The sequence below is a fragment of the Diuraphis noxia genome, unplaced genomic scaffold (genome assembly GCF_037042655.1).
Source record: "Diuraphis noxia isolate RWA-SAM2 unplaced genomic scaffold, SU_Dnox_SAM2 contig0004, whole genome shotgun sequence".
NCBI lineage: Eukaryota > Metazoa > Arthropoda > Insecta > Hemiptera > Aphididae > Diuraphis > Diuraphis noxia.
In genome coordinates, this window is record NW_028301714.1 from 4,305,275 (window position 1) to 4,322,529 (window position 17,255).

Genomic DNA, 17,255 nt, shown 5'->3' on the forward strand with positions numbered 1-17,255 from the left:
TTTTATGATATTGGGAAAATAAATCTACAGTGGTCAGTGAGTGACTTAATTAGAAATAACAATTTTTATGGTGAAATTGTTGATAGTTTTGGAAGAAATGCATGACGATTATAATTTATTCCTTTTGAGAATTAATAAAGTTAACTTTACATACTATGTACCTATACTGGCTATACTTGTAAGTTGTAACATAATAAAATATATAAACGAGTATATAATAAAAAAGGTTGTTTTTTTTAAATAGTAAAACTATAATATTTCTCCTCAAATCCTAACATTAGAAAACATCTAACATCTTAGAAAAATTTCTGCGGGCGCCTATGCCAAAATATAGTAGCTGATGTAAATCTAAATAATTATAAACTTGACTATGTAATCATCATACTTAGGTGGTAATGTACTAATGTGGTATGATTACATAAGATGGGAATGACTCAAGATAAATCAAAAGATGCATACAATTGCAAATGCAGCGTTTAGTGAAAAATCTAAACTATATTTATGTCTAAAAAGTGAACTTTAAAAATAAAGAAAAGACTCAATAAAACATGTATTTTAAGTATACCACTATAGCATAGCACTATACGGATATGAAACGTGAGTTATAAATGAGTCTGAAATAAAATCTTTAGAGGCATTTGATATGTTGGAAACGTATGTGAAAATGTAATGTACGTATGAGAAAATTGTGGGATAGTGGGACACACACTAAAACATCCAGAAGAACCTGAGCGACCTCAACATACATTTATTGAATAATTCAAGAAATATTAAAAAGTTTAAAGATGTATGATGTATGATACTATATTGTCCAAAATATGAGAATTGGCGATTAATCGTGAAGAATGAAGAAAAACAGTTGTAAACCAATCTATGGATTGAAAAAAACCTAAAGATTGAACTACCTAATACTAATTCAATCATCGTTTTACAGCTATTAAAGTTTTATAATCTTCAATTATTACCGGTTACTTGACTTTATCTTGTACCATAAATTATTCAAAAATTTACGTAAGTAATGAATGGTAACATGGATGATATTCCTATATAGGTACCAGCAGTATACTCATGTTAAGATTTTTAAAAATGGCAAAATAGGGATCGGTATTTTATACTAATATAATATTATATATAGGTATATTATTTAGGACTATATTCTGTATGATTATTATTCTTGTAATTCAATTTTAAATTTTAAAATAATATCTTAACTTATGTATAATAATTATACGGGAAACATTTATTTTTCCCTTCTATTTTGTTTTATTTTTAAACAAAGCATTGAATAAAATCTATTATAGATATCTGGATTTTACAATAGAATACCTATATATTATGCATTTTTGAAATAATGTTTCTATTTTTATTTTAGACGCGCATTCAATAAGTATAATATACGAATTACAGAATTTAATTATAAAATTATAAATAATATAAATAAAATGATTTGAGTGTAATTGTTTGTCATTCTCTTTCGTGATTTCAATGCAAATGCATGTGTTTTCTGAAGTTTTGTGCTCGAATATTATTACAAATTAACACTTACCTATTAAAGATTAAACAATATATTATATTATATTTTTTAATATATTGTATATAATTTTAATTACGTACTTTATTCAATTATGGAACACGACGGATACAGATACGATAATAATGGGAAAAAAAATGGAATTACGTAAGTATTCTAAAATTATATTATTAGTTATTATATGCAGTATGCACGAATAATTGCAAAATATGATCAAATATGCATCATAAATGTATACTACATTAAACAACTGCTATCATGAAAACAAATGAAACAAATAAAATATAAAAAAGTCGGCAAGTGTGTACCGCTCTGCTGTACATTAGGGGGTGGGGTGGACCTCGGATTAGGGTAGATTAAATTTGAATGCAATGATAGGTATCATTGTATACGAAAAACGATTCTGAACGGAGATGATTTGTCAGTCTAGAATATATTATAATTAAATATTGTCATATATTCTATTTTGAAACAAATATTCCGATTTCATAAAAATTTAAAACTCAAACGCTTAAAACATTTTTCCTATAATGACACTTAAAATTTTCTCTATAGCTTTTTGAAGCAAAACTTATGGAAAACTTAGTGTTGAATTTTTTAACGTTAGATATAAATACAAACAATTTTATGAATTTTGAACTACAAAATAATTTGCAAATATTCATGATTTTGACGAATTTTTGTCAAAATTTGAACTTCAAATGCTAATAAAAAAAAATTGTGCCTATGTATTCTTATAATTTTTTAATCACTATAACAATAACATATGAGGAACTTTGTATAAAATTTACAAGTATTTTGATAGGGCCAAAAATTTTTTATCGACACTTTAAAAAAAATTTCTCAAAAAAATCGAAAATTTCAGTGGTCTATAAATAACTCAAAAAAAGTCAAAATTTTTTGAAAATTTAACTATATACGGATACCATTGACATTAACATTTGGTGAAAATTTCAAGTATTTTCAGTGATTAGTTTTTGAATTACAACCATAAAAAAAAATCGATTTGGTCAAAAACTGGTTTTGCGTAAAAATTGCCGTTTTTCCGTCATTTTTTTTTTGTTTTTCTCGATTTTTTTGAAAACTGTTGGAAAATGTTAATTTTTTACCTCTATAATGCACCAAGGATATTCACTTTTACATCGGAAACCACCCCCATTGTTTGAAATTGGAGCATTATTTCGACTAGTTATGCTGTACACAGACACAAAAAAAAAAAAACAAAAAAAAAAAAAAAAACATACATCATTGTAAAATCAATACATTCTTCACTCCGTTCAGAATCTAAAATTAGTAGTGTTAAACCTTTCAACATCTACGAAAATTAACATATAAAAAAAAATATTATTGTTTTAAAAAACAATACGATGATATGACAATTTATTTATCATATAATGTATTTTAGTATTAAATACATTAATTTAGATATTTAGTAGATAGATAGATATTTAAAAGGTAACATTTAAGAATTCGATTAACATTGAAAAATTGAATCATTATATTAATCCCAATAAGTAATAGGTATTACAATTAATTGAATTAAAAAAATCCAATGAAAATTTTGAAATGAATATAAGGAAAAGGGGTTGGAAACTAATGAATTTGTTATTGATTTAATAGTTATTACAAATGTAGTAAACGTACCCTACATTTTTGCCTGGGTTCAATGAAAAAGATGCCAGATGGCTCATTGGTTGTTATGAAACTACATACCAATCATGAGCGTGAAAACAATGACATACAATTAGTAGATAATCTTAAAAATATTTTAAAAAGAAGAGCGGCCTCAGAAAGTACACAATTAAAATTAATTTATGATGAAGAATGTCGAAGGTAAATTATATATATTTTGTTTTTTAAAAAGTAAAACTACAATTTATTAATAATAGTTATATGTATTGTAGACATCCATTGTCAGCAAACTTATATCCGTGGTCTACTGCCGAATCGTTAATGCGCTTGGCTCGTAGATCATCTATGCCTCCTTTACCCGAAAATTTACAACAACTGGCAATCATTTTTGAAAATGGACAGTTACCAAGATATAACTGCTGTGATATTACCATATTTAGGAGCTGTGTGCAAGATATAGATGGGAAAAGTAATATGATATTTGCATGTCCAGTATTAACCCAAAATATAAGTAATATGGACATAGAAGAACTCCATGTTGATGGAACATTTAAAGTCATTCCGGCTAGAATGGGATATCAAATGTTGACTATTCATGTTATGATACAAAATTATGTAAGTTTTTTTTCCTTAAAATAAAATATACTCAATTTTTTAAACTTTTTATTGTAAAAATGTATTTGCAGTCAATACCATTAATATTTGTATTAATGGAATCAAAAACCAGAAATGCATACGACACAGTTTTCCATTATATAAAAAATAATATCCTAACAAATGTATCACCCACTATTATAATTACTGACTATGAAACAGCATTAAGAGATGTACTGCAATCATATTTTCCAGGAACACGGACTGCAGGTTGTTGGTTCCATCATAATCAGGTTGGTTAATATAATTATTAGATATGTGCTTTATAAAATGATTTATTTGATGCATACTTTTTTTTGATACAGGCTGTTTTCAAAAATATGAAGAGTAGGGGATACTATAGACTTGTAAAAACCAATGAAAATGCGTTGAAAAGTCTAAAACTTTTATTCGGATTACCATTACTACCACCTCAAGATATTGAAAGAGGTTTTCAATTAATTAAAATGTTTGCTATTAACCATGGAGTTGCAATGGATAATTTGTTCAGCTATTATGAAAGGTAACTTTACTAAACAAATAAATATAAATTTATATTTAAAAAAAATATATAAATCATACAGAATTTATTTATTAATATTTTATCTATATAGGTATTGGTTGCGTCGTGTAGGTGCTCCAATTATGTCGGTAAATGGGCTTCCAAGAAGAACCAATAATAATCTGGAGAGTTTTCATAATCAATTAAGATTGAAATTCTCTGTGACACATCCTAACCTATGGATATTCTTAAGTAAATATACAAATATTTATTCATTAAGGTCAATAGAAGTTATAACTGACATTTAAGAGAGAGGGAGTGAAAATAGTAAATAATAAGTTATAAGACAACAGAGCGATAGGGAACATAGCTTTAACATTTTCCCAATTTTGAAATAGTATGAGTATTTATTATAACATTATTCATATTAAGTGAATATAAGTTCAAATTAAGCATACCTAATAACTATACATAAATAATAAATAATAACAATAATTGTATTAATATAATTTATAAGTAGGTAGGTAGTTAGTGAATTGACCATAGTCAAAACAAAAACATATACATTTGTCTTTGTTTAGCCAAGCATTATTTAATATCTATACTAACAGGGAAGTTAAAGTATACTTATGAATATACTGTATCACCTATTCATGTATAATTGACAATTGTTTACTTTAATTATGTTTTTAACAATGTAATTAATATTAAAGTACAATGCATAATAATTGTCTTATTTGCAATTGTTTCTGACTAATATGTAAAATTAACAGCTCTAAAAACTTGGAATCAAAAATAAATAACACTTAGTTAAACATAAATGAAAAACATTTTATTAAATAATTTAAATATTAATTAGTATTAATTTAAATATTACACAGTTCATACTACAAAGATTATGGTTAAATTAATAAATTTGTGTAGTATAATATTATATTTTTTATGCATTTTAAATAGATTAATATATTAATTATTTTTGGTATAGTTCGATTTTAATTTTAATGTAAAAAATGTATTACATTTTTTTTTATATTGTAATTACTAATATTATTGTTTTTATTTTTCTTTAATTTAGTATTTATCTTATTATTATGTTAGGTATTTTGAAAATCAATAAATTTTTTTTACTTTTGACCCACCTGAATACCAACTACATGCAATTTCCTACTATAAACAGTATCTTAAGTTCTAAGCTATAAAATTATTCCACAATTTATTTATTTATATATATATATATAAATTTTTTTGTTTTTTATTAGGTAATTTGAGTAATTTGTTTAAAAATTACCATATAATTTTTAACCAGCTCAGTAATAATCTTCAACCCACCAGAAATTTAAAAATGAAATATCTATTACAGTCAAAAAGAATAAAAAATGCTACAAACCAGTATAATGCTGGTGTTATAAGTATATGGCAATTTATGCAAATGGTATCTTATTCTACTTCAAGATACTTGAATCGACAAATAAATTGGGCAAATGAAGTAGAATTAGATCCAGAACCAGACATAGAAACTACTCAAGAAGAACATGTACCAGAAGAACCACCACCACAACCTGCAACAATTGAGCCTCAAGAGTCTGTTTGTATGGTCTGTATGTTTAACACTGCATCAAATAGTCAACAATTCATTATTTTACCTTGTGGTCATGCTTGGATATGTAACACATGCATTCAAAATCTGCCAACACCAACTACATGTCCACGTTGTAGGATGGCCAATGTGTCTTTCCAGAGATTGTTTTTGTAAATTTTATAAGCTTAGTCAAGTTAACTAAATATTTTTCAACTAAAATATTTTAGTACATATTTTTTGCCGTGTAAAATAAAAATCAATAAATGCAATTTATTATGTTAGCATTATTTATTTTATTATTAACTTTCTTTTTCAGGGGTTTCAAATAGACAATTTACAATACTTTCCGTAAATATACGGTCCGGGCAAATACGGTTTAGTATTTTTTTTAATTCCGGAGGTATACGTTCCGGCCAAATACGGTTTTTAACTTTTGGATTCCGGCGATATACGTTCCGGAATTATACAGTCCGGATAAATACGTTCCGGGAAAATACGGTTTAATATTTTTTTAATTCCGGAGGTATACGTTCCGACCAAATACGGTTTTTCACTTTTGGATTCCGGCGATATACGTTCCGGATTTATACGGTCCGGAATTTATACGTTCCGCCCATTTATTTTCCGGATTAATACGGCCTCCCCTAAATAACTGTCATTGAATGATGATGTGGTCATGTATCTACATGTGATTTACCAAATTGATACGAGTGATAAGGTTTTATGTGGCTATCCATAATATAGATTCTTTTAATTCCATATTCGATATAAAAAATATAAAGAAAGTCAAAAAATATCGTATCTTAACTTTAAACCAGCTAATTATGACTTTAAATTGTTTAATTTAAATGCTATCACTACTATGAAATATATTATACCTATGTATTTATTGTACTCAAATTTGAAATTAGTGATATTTATTATGTTATGTATAATGTATTATATATGAAGAATAAACAGGAAATTATAAGAAATCATTAGAGCTGTTTATCGCTGTAATATGGTGTACAACAGTACAACCTGAAATTGTATCAAAAAAAAAAAAAAAAAAAATCACAGTAAAACCAAAAACATATTTACTTTAAATAACATAACTCATAAGTATGATTATCTCCTTCAATAAACAACGTTTATACTTTTTACTTCCTAAACTTTAATGTTCTACAAACGAAATTTGACTTAAGCTGTGTCAAGTTATATTCATTATTCAGTGTTATAATGTGTTTATTAGAGTGAAGCCTAGATATTAATTAAAAAAAAAAAATAATCTATAAATAAAAAATTGTCTGCCAATGGTTGGAATGTAGAAGATTATCATGATGCATAAAAAATCCTATTAATAAAGTTTACTTAAAATTGTTTGTATTAATTAAATATAAAATCAATATAATCATTTCACACATATGAGCATAAATTTAAAATTAAAAGTCCAATCAATTAAATTTTAAGTGAAAACCAATAAAAATAAAACATTAAAATTGTATGTATTTATGAGAAATTAAGAATAAGAATAAATAGTTATACTCAACTTTAATGAGTCGTCAACGACATCAGTATTTTAATTAATTACCCACTCATTTATTTTATTAATTATTACAATTTTTTTCTGATGTTTTTAATCGGTTCATGGCGATTACATTATCAACAATAGTAATTTATTATCATAGATATTAATATCTATGTTTATTATAACAATAAAATGTGATTTCCAAACTTGATTATGGTTCTATTTGTTATGGAAACTCAGAATCAAAGCTCTTAAATATTGTAGATAAGATCCACAATGCCGGACTGAGATTTTCAATTGGAGCATTCAAAAGCAGCCCGATTGTTAGTTTGTTATCCTTGACTGGTGAACCCCCACTTCAGTACCGAAGAACTAAATTATCACTTAATTATATAGCTCGCATCTTATCTTCACCGGAAAATTCAACTACTCACTTTTTAAACAAAAAACGCTTTTCAAATATATATGAACACAATTCTAAACTAAGAAGACCATTAGGATTGAGGCTACAAAAAGAGATGATGGATATCAATATTGAATATAACGAAATATGTCAACGCGAAAGCAGTCTGATTCCCACCTGGCAACAACCAAATTACCTAGTTGATACAAGCTTAACAGAACACCTTAAAAAAGAAACACCAAATACTATTTATAATAACCTATTTAATGAACTAATACACACTTCAAATACCAGCACTCAGATCTATACGGATGCATCCAAAACCGATTTGGGCATTGGACTTGCAGTAGTACACCTCAATACAACCAAACAGTACAAACTCAATAAATTATGCAGTATTTATTCAGCTGAATACCTAGCACTATTGAAAGGAGTTCAATTAGCCCTCGATATCAATAATACTAAAATCGATATATGTTCTGACTCACTCAGTGCCTTAACAAATCTACAATCCCAAACCCTATCAGAACCATTGGCTCTTTCAATTAGAAACCTTCTTTCCAAATCAAACAAAGAAATAAGATTTATATGGACCCCAGGTCACTGCAACATAAAGGGAAACGAGAAGGCAGACGAAGCGGCTAGAAATGCAGTCAATAGTCCTGATGGTGAAATCATTCCTTTTTCCTCACTTGTAGATATAAGAAGAAACATAAACAAATACTGTATTGAATTGTGGAACTCACAGTGGCACACGACCACGGAAAATAAACTAAGAGAAATAAAACACTCTGTCGTACTCTGGCCGAAATACACTGACATAAACAGAAAAAATGAAGTGATTCTTAATCGACTCAGAATCGGTCACACGAAACTGACACACGGACATCTTATGGCAAAGACAGATCCACCCCTTTGCCCAACATGCAATACAAACTACTCCATCAAACATATCATCATCCACTGCCCAAACTTCAACGAAACTAGAAAAGATTTCAACATCCCAGACAACCTGTACGAAGCAATTGGTCCATTTTCAAACTTTCATAGCATAATTTTATACTTTAAAAAAATAGAATTGTACAATAGCATATAATCATTTAATGTAGAAATTAACACATGCAAGCTAATAACCTATGTAGTTGATGCTTAACCAATAAAAAAAAAATAAAAAAAAATGTGATTTGGATGATCTAAGACCACAGATTTCTATACTGCACTCAGTATGGTTGTCTGTGTCTCTGACATTGAAAGCAGTAGAAAAATCTTAAATTAATGCGCGTACGGCGATAGCGCCATCTAGCGGAGAGTGTGTTTGTGTGTAGAGTATTCGTGCAAAGACTAAAGAATTATAGAATTTTCTAGAAACGGCAGGTCGCGCTGTGTGGCCGTATTTGTCCGTGGTAAACAGTAAACACTAATGACTAAATAAATGTTTAACGCTTAACATTTCAATAGCACGACTGCCACAGTGCCACGACCTACGGGCCACGACTGGTCTTCCTCTGCACTTTAGCACATTTAGTATTAACTATCAGCAGCGGCTCTTGGTCCGTTCACTGAATCGACTGATATTCGAGTTATTGCGTCGTTCCGTTTATTATTATATTTTGGTCTACAAAGTGTCCGAATTGATCGAGAACGGCGAGTGCTCTGTGAAGCGAGAAGAGTTGGAATTAATGTTATATTTACACAGCACCGTGTGATGAAATAAAGTTTACCTATATAGTGTTTGTCGATCGTACGTCAAATATTTCAAATCTAAAACTAAAAAATTGGTCAACGAATAATGACCATGTCGAGTTATAATCAGTGGGAGGCCCTCCTAAACTCGATGGACCACGATAGTCTAGGTGCCAGTAACCGTGAGTATAACGCCAACGTGCTTAAAACAAGGTCTATAAGGCGGGCAAACCAGTGAAAATAATTGAGTTAAGTTAAGGAGCACATATGATCCTTATGTTAAAACACTAATATAGCAAATTTACACTCAGCAGAACACTTGTAGCTCCTTTAGCTTAAAAATTACAGTGAATCGACCTATTATGAAAGTGTATGGTAAGTACATTATCTGTGTTTGTACGTTGGTTTTTTACGATAACTCAATTTTTAAGTGACTTATGAGCATATATAATATACAGTACATTAAAAATGCTCATAACTCACCTAAAAATTGAATTACAGTAGGGTCTCGATTATCCGAACACAGGCTAATCCGAAAGACGCGGTAATCCGAACGGGCTTGAGAATTATCTTATCGCCATAATATGTACATACTACATAATATGTACGTATTATGTATGTATTTATAAATAATATTTTCCGGTAATAAAGTTTTTCAATTATGTGGGACAAGGCTACCAATTCATAACGGGAACCAATGTACAAAAAAAAATCAATATTTTAAATGGTAAAGTTCATAATTAATATTAATATTTTTATGTATTCAATGTCTTTTGAAATAACGAGTTTTTACACGATTAATACAAATAAAAATAAAATTTCATATTTTAAATAAAAATAAAATTGATATTTTTTTTTTAAGCCATAGGTAATCCGAACAAATCGATAATCCGAACGACCCCTTTCCCCAATCTCGTTCGGATTATCGAGACCCTACTGTATTGTAAAAAACCAACATACAAACACAGATGTTCTTACCATCAAGTTTCATAATAGGTCGATTCACTGTAATTTTTAAACTAAAGGAGCTACAAGTGTTCTGCTGAGCGTAAATTTGCTATATTACGCACTGGTAAGACAGAGAAAACAAATTCCACTGTTACATACTCTTAACAAACTATGAATCTAAGCTAACTCGATAAGTTAAAAGTTAATCTATATTTTTAATTGGTACGTAAAGCACGTCATTAAGAGTGGCTGTGTCTAACGAATCTGATAAATTAAACCATTACACAAATTTATTTTATCCAGAAAAAGGACAAAATAGATTGTGTTATTATTAGGGAACGGATTTGAATGCAAATTACATTTTTTTCTGAATGTCCGAAAACATTGGTTTCCAAGCAAAAAGTTCATTTCATACATCAAAGAATTAAAAAATGTAACTTTTATTTTGCATTTTTTGTTTTTATTGAATATAAACCCATTTTTAAAGTTTTTTAGGGCATTTCTTTAGTGCATTTTTTGATGTTAAAGCATTTTTTTAAGGCATTTTTCTTGTTTTTTAGAGCATTTAAATCCGTTCCCTAGTTATTATAGTATTGGATTATTTTATATTAATATTTAAGTATTAACAAAAAATTTCAAAGCGTTTTTAACTTGATACATTATTTTTGAATCAACCGAGAAAAGCTAAGTTTTTCAACTGTCAATTTATTAAACTAGTTCATAGGTTTATTAGAAACTTGTTAAGTTAAAAAATTTAAAAAAATTATCTTTTTAATTTAACTAGTTAATGCCCACCTTTGAAACAGATCATATAATTATTATAGTGCTGTAACAATATATCTACCTGTTACATGATTAATATTGTGTTGGCCAGACATGGAATGGGGATGGGACCCCTTGGAATCAACCACTGATGTGAGTGTATCAGACGACACGTTTAAGGTAGTAATTCATCCAAACACTAGTAAAGGTACCGGAGCTGTTCGTGGAGACATGCCGTTTATGCCCGGTCATATCTACTATTGGGAGATCAAAATGGAAGGTTCGCCTATGGCCACTGACATGGTACAGTCACATTTAAAAATATTAGTATTTAGGGGATATTTCATAATGCCAATAACTTATTTCTGTACTCACAGATAGTTGGTGTTGGCACAAAAGATTTCGACTTGGAGAGCTCTGAAAATGAATATACCAGTCTAATAGGATCAGATGAGAAATCGTGGGGATATTCTTTTAGAGGTAAGCTAAGCGGTTGCATTCAGTTTTTTTTTCTGATGATATTAATGCATAATAATATAAGCTAACACTGATATAGATAACAAATTAGATTGCCAGGTTCCCTATACTTACCGGATAAACATTTGAAGTCACATATCTGCCATAATAGACAATAGTAGGTAATTCGTATCTTATCATGTTATAATTTTGATAATACCATTTCTCACAGATATATTAATTAAATGTTTAAAAATATATACTTTTACGTTTTTGAGTTATCTTTTTTTTTTCATTAAGGTAACAAATTAATTTTAACATTTTGATGTTATTTAATGTTGGTAATTTAACTTCTGATGATAATGTTTTTAATAATCTTTGGTTATGTTTGTATAATAAATAGAGGTCGGATTTTTATGATTTTACATATTTATTTCTAGTCTATGCAGTTAAGTGGGAGTGAGAAATCTTTACGATTCATGAAACACAGAACTCATAGGAAAAAATTTATTCTGCATAAAAAAGCATATTTTATGGGTTAGAGAATATTTAACACGTTAGAGAATATTTTTGTAATATCGGCATATAATGAATATATTTCACGTATATCAGCACTTTGATAGGTATAATGTTCACTAAATAATTCTGTTTATAAATAAGTAATTTCTGGATTTTAATAAAAATTAATCCAATTGCGATAGCACGTAGGTTATTTCGTTAGCTAAAATAAATTTAAACTGAATTTTTTTTTAATATTAAAAGAATATTTTTCATATTTAAGGACATAAAACATCATATATCTGGTATTTTAAAAGAATATTAAGAGAATATATTGCCTAATTTATGCGACATAAAAACATCATATTTTAAGGATTTTAAGAGAATATAAATCCGACCTCTAATAATAAACATCAACATTAGGTAAATGTATTATAGTAGGTACTATAATTTATTAATAGTTAAATTAGATATATTTAAATAAACAGTTTTTTAATTAAGCTTTCCAACTAATTTCTCTGAGGTTATTAACTAAATCCCCCTGATATGTTTCTAACTTTTCATTACATAATGACTTAAAAATAACAACTACCACTGAACTAGTCAAAACAATGTACAAACGTTTCCGTCGTAATTTAAGCACGCATAACAATACTCTAATATCACCCTCCCAAAAAACCCACCACATAGACTAAAGCGTAAACGATGTAGAGATCTATTAAATTAGCATAGGAGGTGATACCAATGGGGTTATTTCCTCAACACGTTATTCATGTTATTTTATTCTAGGTAAATACATCAAATATACTTATTGAAATTATTGTGCACAGATTGTAAATTGTCTTTCCTAATTAAAAAAAAAAAACTTACATATTCTAAAATAAAATAGTTTTATGAAGCTTTTGTCGATAACTAACCACTTTCATTATTGAATAAAATAGTGTTTTTTGCTAAAAGATTTAAATATGTGTGTTTTTAGTAATATTAAAAAACATAAAATTTATGTTATTTTTTATTATTAATTAATTCTTAATACAAATATTAAATAATAGTTACAGGATTACATTTAATAATGTTAAAATCAATCAAACAGAATATAAGAAAAAATATAGAATAAAATATGAATAAAAGGTACACATACCTATTAACTCTTACGGCATTTAAGTCAAAATTATTCAAAAAATGTTTAGCAATTGGTACACTTATTGTATACCAATTAAGAAATGATTTTGTCTGTTATTAGATCAGTACTCAAATTCGATTTTTGCTTGGTAGGTTAGATACTAAACAAATACCTTATTTAGTTTTTGATTACCAGAAAAAAAAATTTTCCTGGGCTGTTAGCTTTTTGATTACCACGACTAGAACATTTTTTGACACAACACGTTGTTAGCATTTTAACAAAATATAATAATTTATACTTTATAAATATAATATAATATAAAAAATAAAAATAAATTCCACTTTTATCTTAGTGTGTTGAATGTAAATGTATGGTAAAAAATTTTCTATTGTATTGTTTTGTTTATGTTGTACAATGTGTATAAGTACATAGATAGATCTGTTCAGTAATTAACATATTACATAATATGTATAGTGAAATACTACTTCAACTCGTCAACTGTTTTCTATGAAAATAGTGTAAACAATTAAAGAGTATTGAAAATAATAAGGTTTAATATGTAAATAATATAGTATAATATAATATTATTTATAAATAATACATATTATATGTAAAAAATATATATTGTATGAAATATGCTAAAAAACAACTCAGACTGATTTTAGCAAATAATTTCTTTATTATTTAAAATTCTAATTCATACATTTTAAGTATAATATACTACACACATATTTTATTCAAAAATGTATGAATGACAATCATATTATACCATAGTTTATTATATTGCAATAGTAATAAGTAACAATAAAAAAAATGTTCATTTTAAATTAAGAATTCAAATATTTGCCATGTAATTGATACAGATTGTTTATTACTTGTAAAAAAGAAAAAAATTTAAATTTTAGCGGGATTTCAGTATCCATATGTCCTACTCAAAGTGGCTGATAATCATAGACCTATAAAAGAAAGGTCTATGTAGATAACAACTTCACATCTTATCACTAGTCTAGTTTAGTTTAGCGAACTCTAGTTTATTATCTATATGTATATGTGATACCTAATAATACAATATTTTCCTCAATAGGTGTCAAACACCACGGTGGAGAAAGTTTGATATATGGTCAAAGCTATTTTCGCGGTGATGCATTGATAGGAGTTCGATTGGATATGTGCAGAGGGACATTGGAATTTTTCCGTAATAGAATTCCATTAGGTAAATGATTAATTAAAATTGCACTGCTAATCAAAAAACTTATTAAATTTAATAATTTTTAGGTGTGGCTTTTGAAAAACTGAATAATAAAAATCCCCTCTATCCCATGGTTTGCTCCACTGCATGCCGAACTAATTTCACAATAAATTACTGCCATTCATTGCCAGTAAATCTACAACTGTATTGTTTGCAAGCTCTTGACTCTAAAAAGACTTCATTAATACCATTTGGTATTTCAAAAATGCTAATGGACTCTTGGTGGATTCCTAAATCTTATTCTTCTTAACATAACTTAATATTTCATAGTTATATTTTATTTTTTAAGATAACTTTATAATATTGTTTCTGAGAAAACTTTTAGTATTTAAGATATGTAAACTATTAAAAATAAATAGGTAGTTTTCTACACAATTTTTTTGCATATGTATGAATTGTTATGAATACAGTGTCTTTACCAATCTGTCTTAATTAGTGATTTATTAATATTATTACTATTACTTTTATTTTATTTATTTTATTAAACAAACAAAAATTATTCATTTGCTTCAGTCATAGTGAAGATAATTTCTTTTTTTATTTACTTGTGATAAATTGTTACTTTCAAATGAATGTTTCAATTAAATTTGGCTTAAGAATTAAGTAAGAACGATGTTACATTGAAATTGCATAATTTAGAAAAACAAGTTATCAATATATGTATTGTTTTATATAAGTGCAACTGATAATAAATCACTAATACAATTTATTTAGGTAGTGTTGTATCATGCATATTAAAACTATTAACTAGATTAAATAAACATTTAATAACTAGTAATTACTTTATGTGATCACTGTGTACTAGTATAATAAAATTGTGTGTGTTTATTGATATATGTCAGAAGCGAGTAGTGTTATATAACAGAAGTTGAGCTTAATCATTGTAAAATATAATATACCACCCAAAAACTATTTATTTTTTGGACTAAATACTAATACTATCTTATAAACTACATAAGTAAGAATAATAAAATAATTCAATTTGTTAAAATTAATATTTTAGGATAAAAGTATTTGTATACCAGTATGCCAATAAATTTAATAACTGTTCAATTTTACAATTATGTATTTTGTCTTTACTAAATATTTGAAAGATTAGTAAAATATTTTCTTAAATTAAGACATTTAAAAGATATATTTTCGCATTAATAAATGTTTAAACTTAAATGTACCAATGCTATTTTTATAATGTTAAATATCAATAGATAAGTAGGTACAATAATAATTATTGTTGCATTAGTATATAATATATATATTTTATTTTATTTTGAATATAATATATATTTAATTAGATACGGTTTACATATTATGTTACGTTATAGTAAAATACTATTTTGTGTTGTATACGTAGATACAATACTTTAATTATGTAATAGTTAATTTTCTGATAACAGTTTGTCACTCAGTATAGAAGAAATAATTTAAAATTCCTATATACTTTAAAAAATTGTATGTATCTATGGCATCAACTGCTGGTATGTACCCTGTAGTAGTGTAGTCTATCGTTTATTATTTATATTAGATATTTAGATTTATGTTGAATTTACATTACATTGATCGTTATAATATATTTATTCTTTGCTTTCTCATGTAATATATATTAAATTAGATTTCGTAGTCAAACTTTGTTGAAAATGTGACATATTATGTTCCATTGCAGAATTATGTAGTCAGTGGCGGCTATGCCAACTTTTTCAGGTGTTGCTTAACATTAAATTTGAATTACCAACCCCCCCCCCCTCTTAGGGACAATAACCGGATTTTTGCAGTCACCAATTGACATAAACTTTCGAATTCCTAAGCCAGTATTTAAGAAACACTATTTAATAAATAATGATAAAAAGTAATTGAAATGTAAGTAGACCTATAGTTTAGCATGTTTTTTATCAATTGTATAGATATATACATGTATGTACATATAAGTCAAGCATGCATCATACATCATTATTCATTTATAACATACTATTAAATAACTAATAAGTTATATATTTTGATAATATTATTCAACAACTAAACACCAAAATATAATACATAAACACATTTTATTATTATTTTTTATTCATAGCAAACTCAAAATAATAAAATACATTTGGTACTTTTATATTTATCATTACAGTTGTAATAGTTGTTATTTTAGTACCACACTGGAAAACTAGTTCGCTACCACAAAATACTGAAATTAGAATATGAAAACGATGTTTTCTGTGGACTATAATTACTGATTGTGCATTAATATAAATATAATATAATCAATGATAAAATATGTAATCCTAATATCGTATTAACTATAAAAATATTGTATTAACCTATGATGATGCAGTTGTGCAAGATTGCGCTTGCAATAAACTGGCCACAATGTACATATACTAAGTTGTACCCCTACAACTCCGTGCTATGGACACCCTCCCCCATATAAAGGTGTTGCTTGAGCAACACATTAACCATAGGATAGCCGCCACTGTATGTAGTTGTGAGAAGTTGTCAGACTGTAGGTATATCTCTCAATGTGTTTATAATTTATACCATATTATTTGATCTTTATACTTTATTATGTGATAATAATATTTAAAATTAAATATTTGTTTATGAAATTATAAATGAAGTGTACTTTTAATAACTTCTAATAATCTATAAAACATAATGACAATATTATTATAAGTAGGATCTTTGACATAGTGCTATATAATAATATTGGAGTCTCCCTATTCAATAAGTAATATAATAATCTATAAGATTATAATAAATAGTC

At 27.0% G+C, this 17,255-nt stretch overlaps 2 protein-coding genes across 3 annotated transcripts; both read left to right on the forward strand.

The window, feature by feature from the left end:
- Positions 1 to 3,047: 3,047 nt before the first annotated feature.
- Positions 3,048 to 6,114, forward strand: LOC149055514 (uncharacterized). The gene is made up of 6 exons (XM_089226474.1): positions 3,048 to 3,364; positions 3,436 to 3,778; positions 3,850 to 4,050; positions 4,123 to 4,319; positions 4,411 to 4,550; positions 5,558 to 6,114. The coding sequence occupies exons 1-6, from the start codon at positions 3,198 to 3,200 to the stop codon at positions 6,049 to 6,051; spliced, it is 1,542 nt and encodes a 513-aa protein (XP_089082600.1). The 5' UTR covers positions 3,048 to 3,197; the 3' UTR covers positions 6,052 to 6,114.
- A 3,146-nt stretch (positions 6,115 to 9,260) lies between these two features.
- LOC107164912 (SPRY domain-containing SOCS box protein 3-like) lies at positions 9,261 to 16,129 on the forward strand. Of its 2 annotated transcripts, none has more exons than XM_015512916.2 (5): positions 9,261 to 9,652; positions 11,243 to 11,483; positions 11,558 to 11,660; positions 14,342 to 14,470; positions 14,533 to 16,129. In XM_015512916.2, exons 2-5 carry the CDS (start codon positions 11,295 to 11,297, stop codon positions 14,754 to 14,756), a joined length of 645 nt encoding a protein of 214 aa, XP_015368402.1. In that variant the 5' UTR covers positions 9,261 to 9,652; positions 11,243 to 11,294; the 3' UTR covers positions 14,757 to 16,129. The 2 variants fall into 2 exon arrangements, with proteins under 2 accessions (XP_015368402.1, XP_015368401.1); XM_015512915.2 differs by having other exon boundaries at positions 9,264 to 9,652; positions 11,293 to 11,483.
- Positions 16,130 to 17,255: the final 1,126 nt, after the last annotated feature.

What these genes read in the sequence shown, in the direction of transcription:
- LOC149055514 (XM_089226474.1), top strand. Translation starts at nt 3,198, where the DNA reads ATGAAAAAGATGCCAGATGGCTCATTGGTTGTTATGAAACTACATACC. An exon ending in TTGTTCAGCTATTATGAAAG is followed by an intron (nt 4,320 to 4,410) that starts GTAACTTTACTA and finishes TTATCTATATAG; the next exon opens with GTATTGGTTGCGTCGTGTAG. An exon ending in TAACCTATGGATATTCTTAA is followed by an intron (nt 4,551 to 5,557) that starts GTAAATATACAA and finishes GTTTTTTATTAG; the next exon opens with GTAATTTGAGTAATTTGTTT.
- LOC107164912 (XM_015512915.2), top strand. Translation starts at nt 9,577, where the DNA reads ATGACCATGTCGAGTTATAATCAGTGGGAGGCCCTCCTAAACTCGATG. An exon ending in CGCCTATGGCCACTGACATG is followed by an intron (nt 11,484 to 11,557) that starts GTACAGTCACAT and finishes CTGTACTCACAG; the next exon opens with ATAGTTGGTGTTGGCACAAA. An exon ending in CCGTAATAGAATTCCATTAG is followed by an intron (nt 14,471 to 14,532) that starts GTAAATGATTAA and finishes AATAATTTTTAG; the next exon opens with GTGTGGCTTTTGAAAAACTG.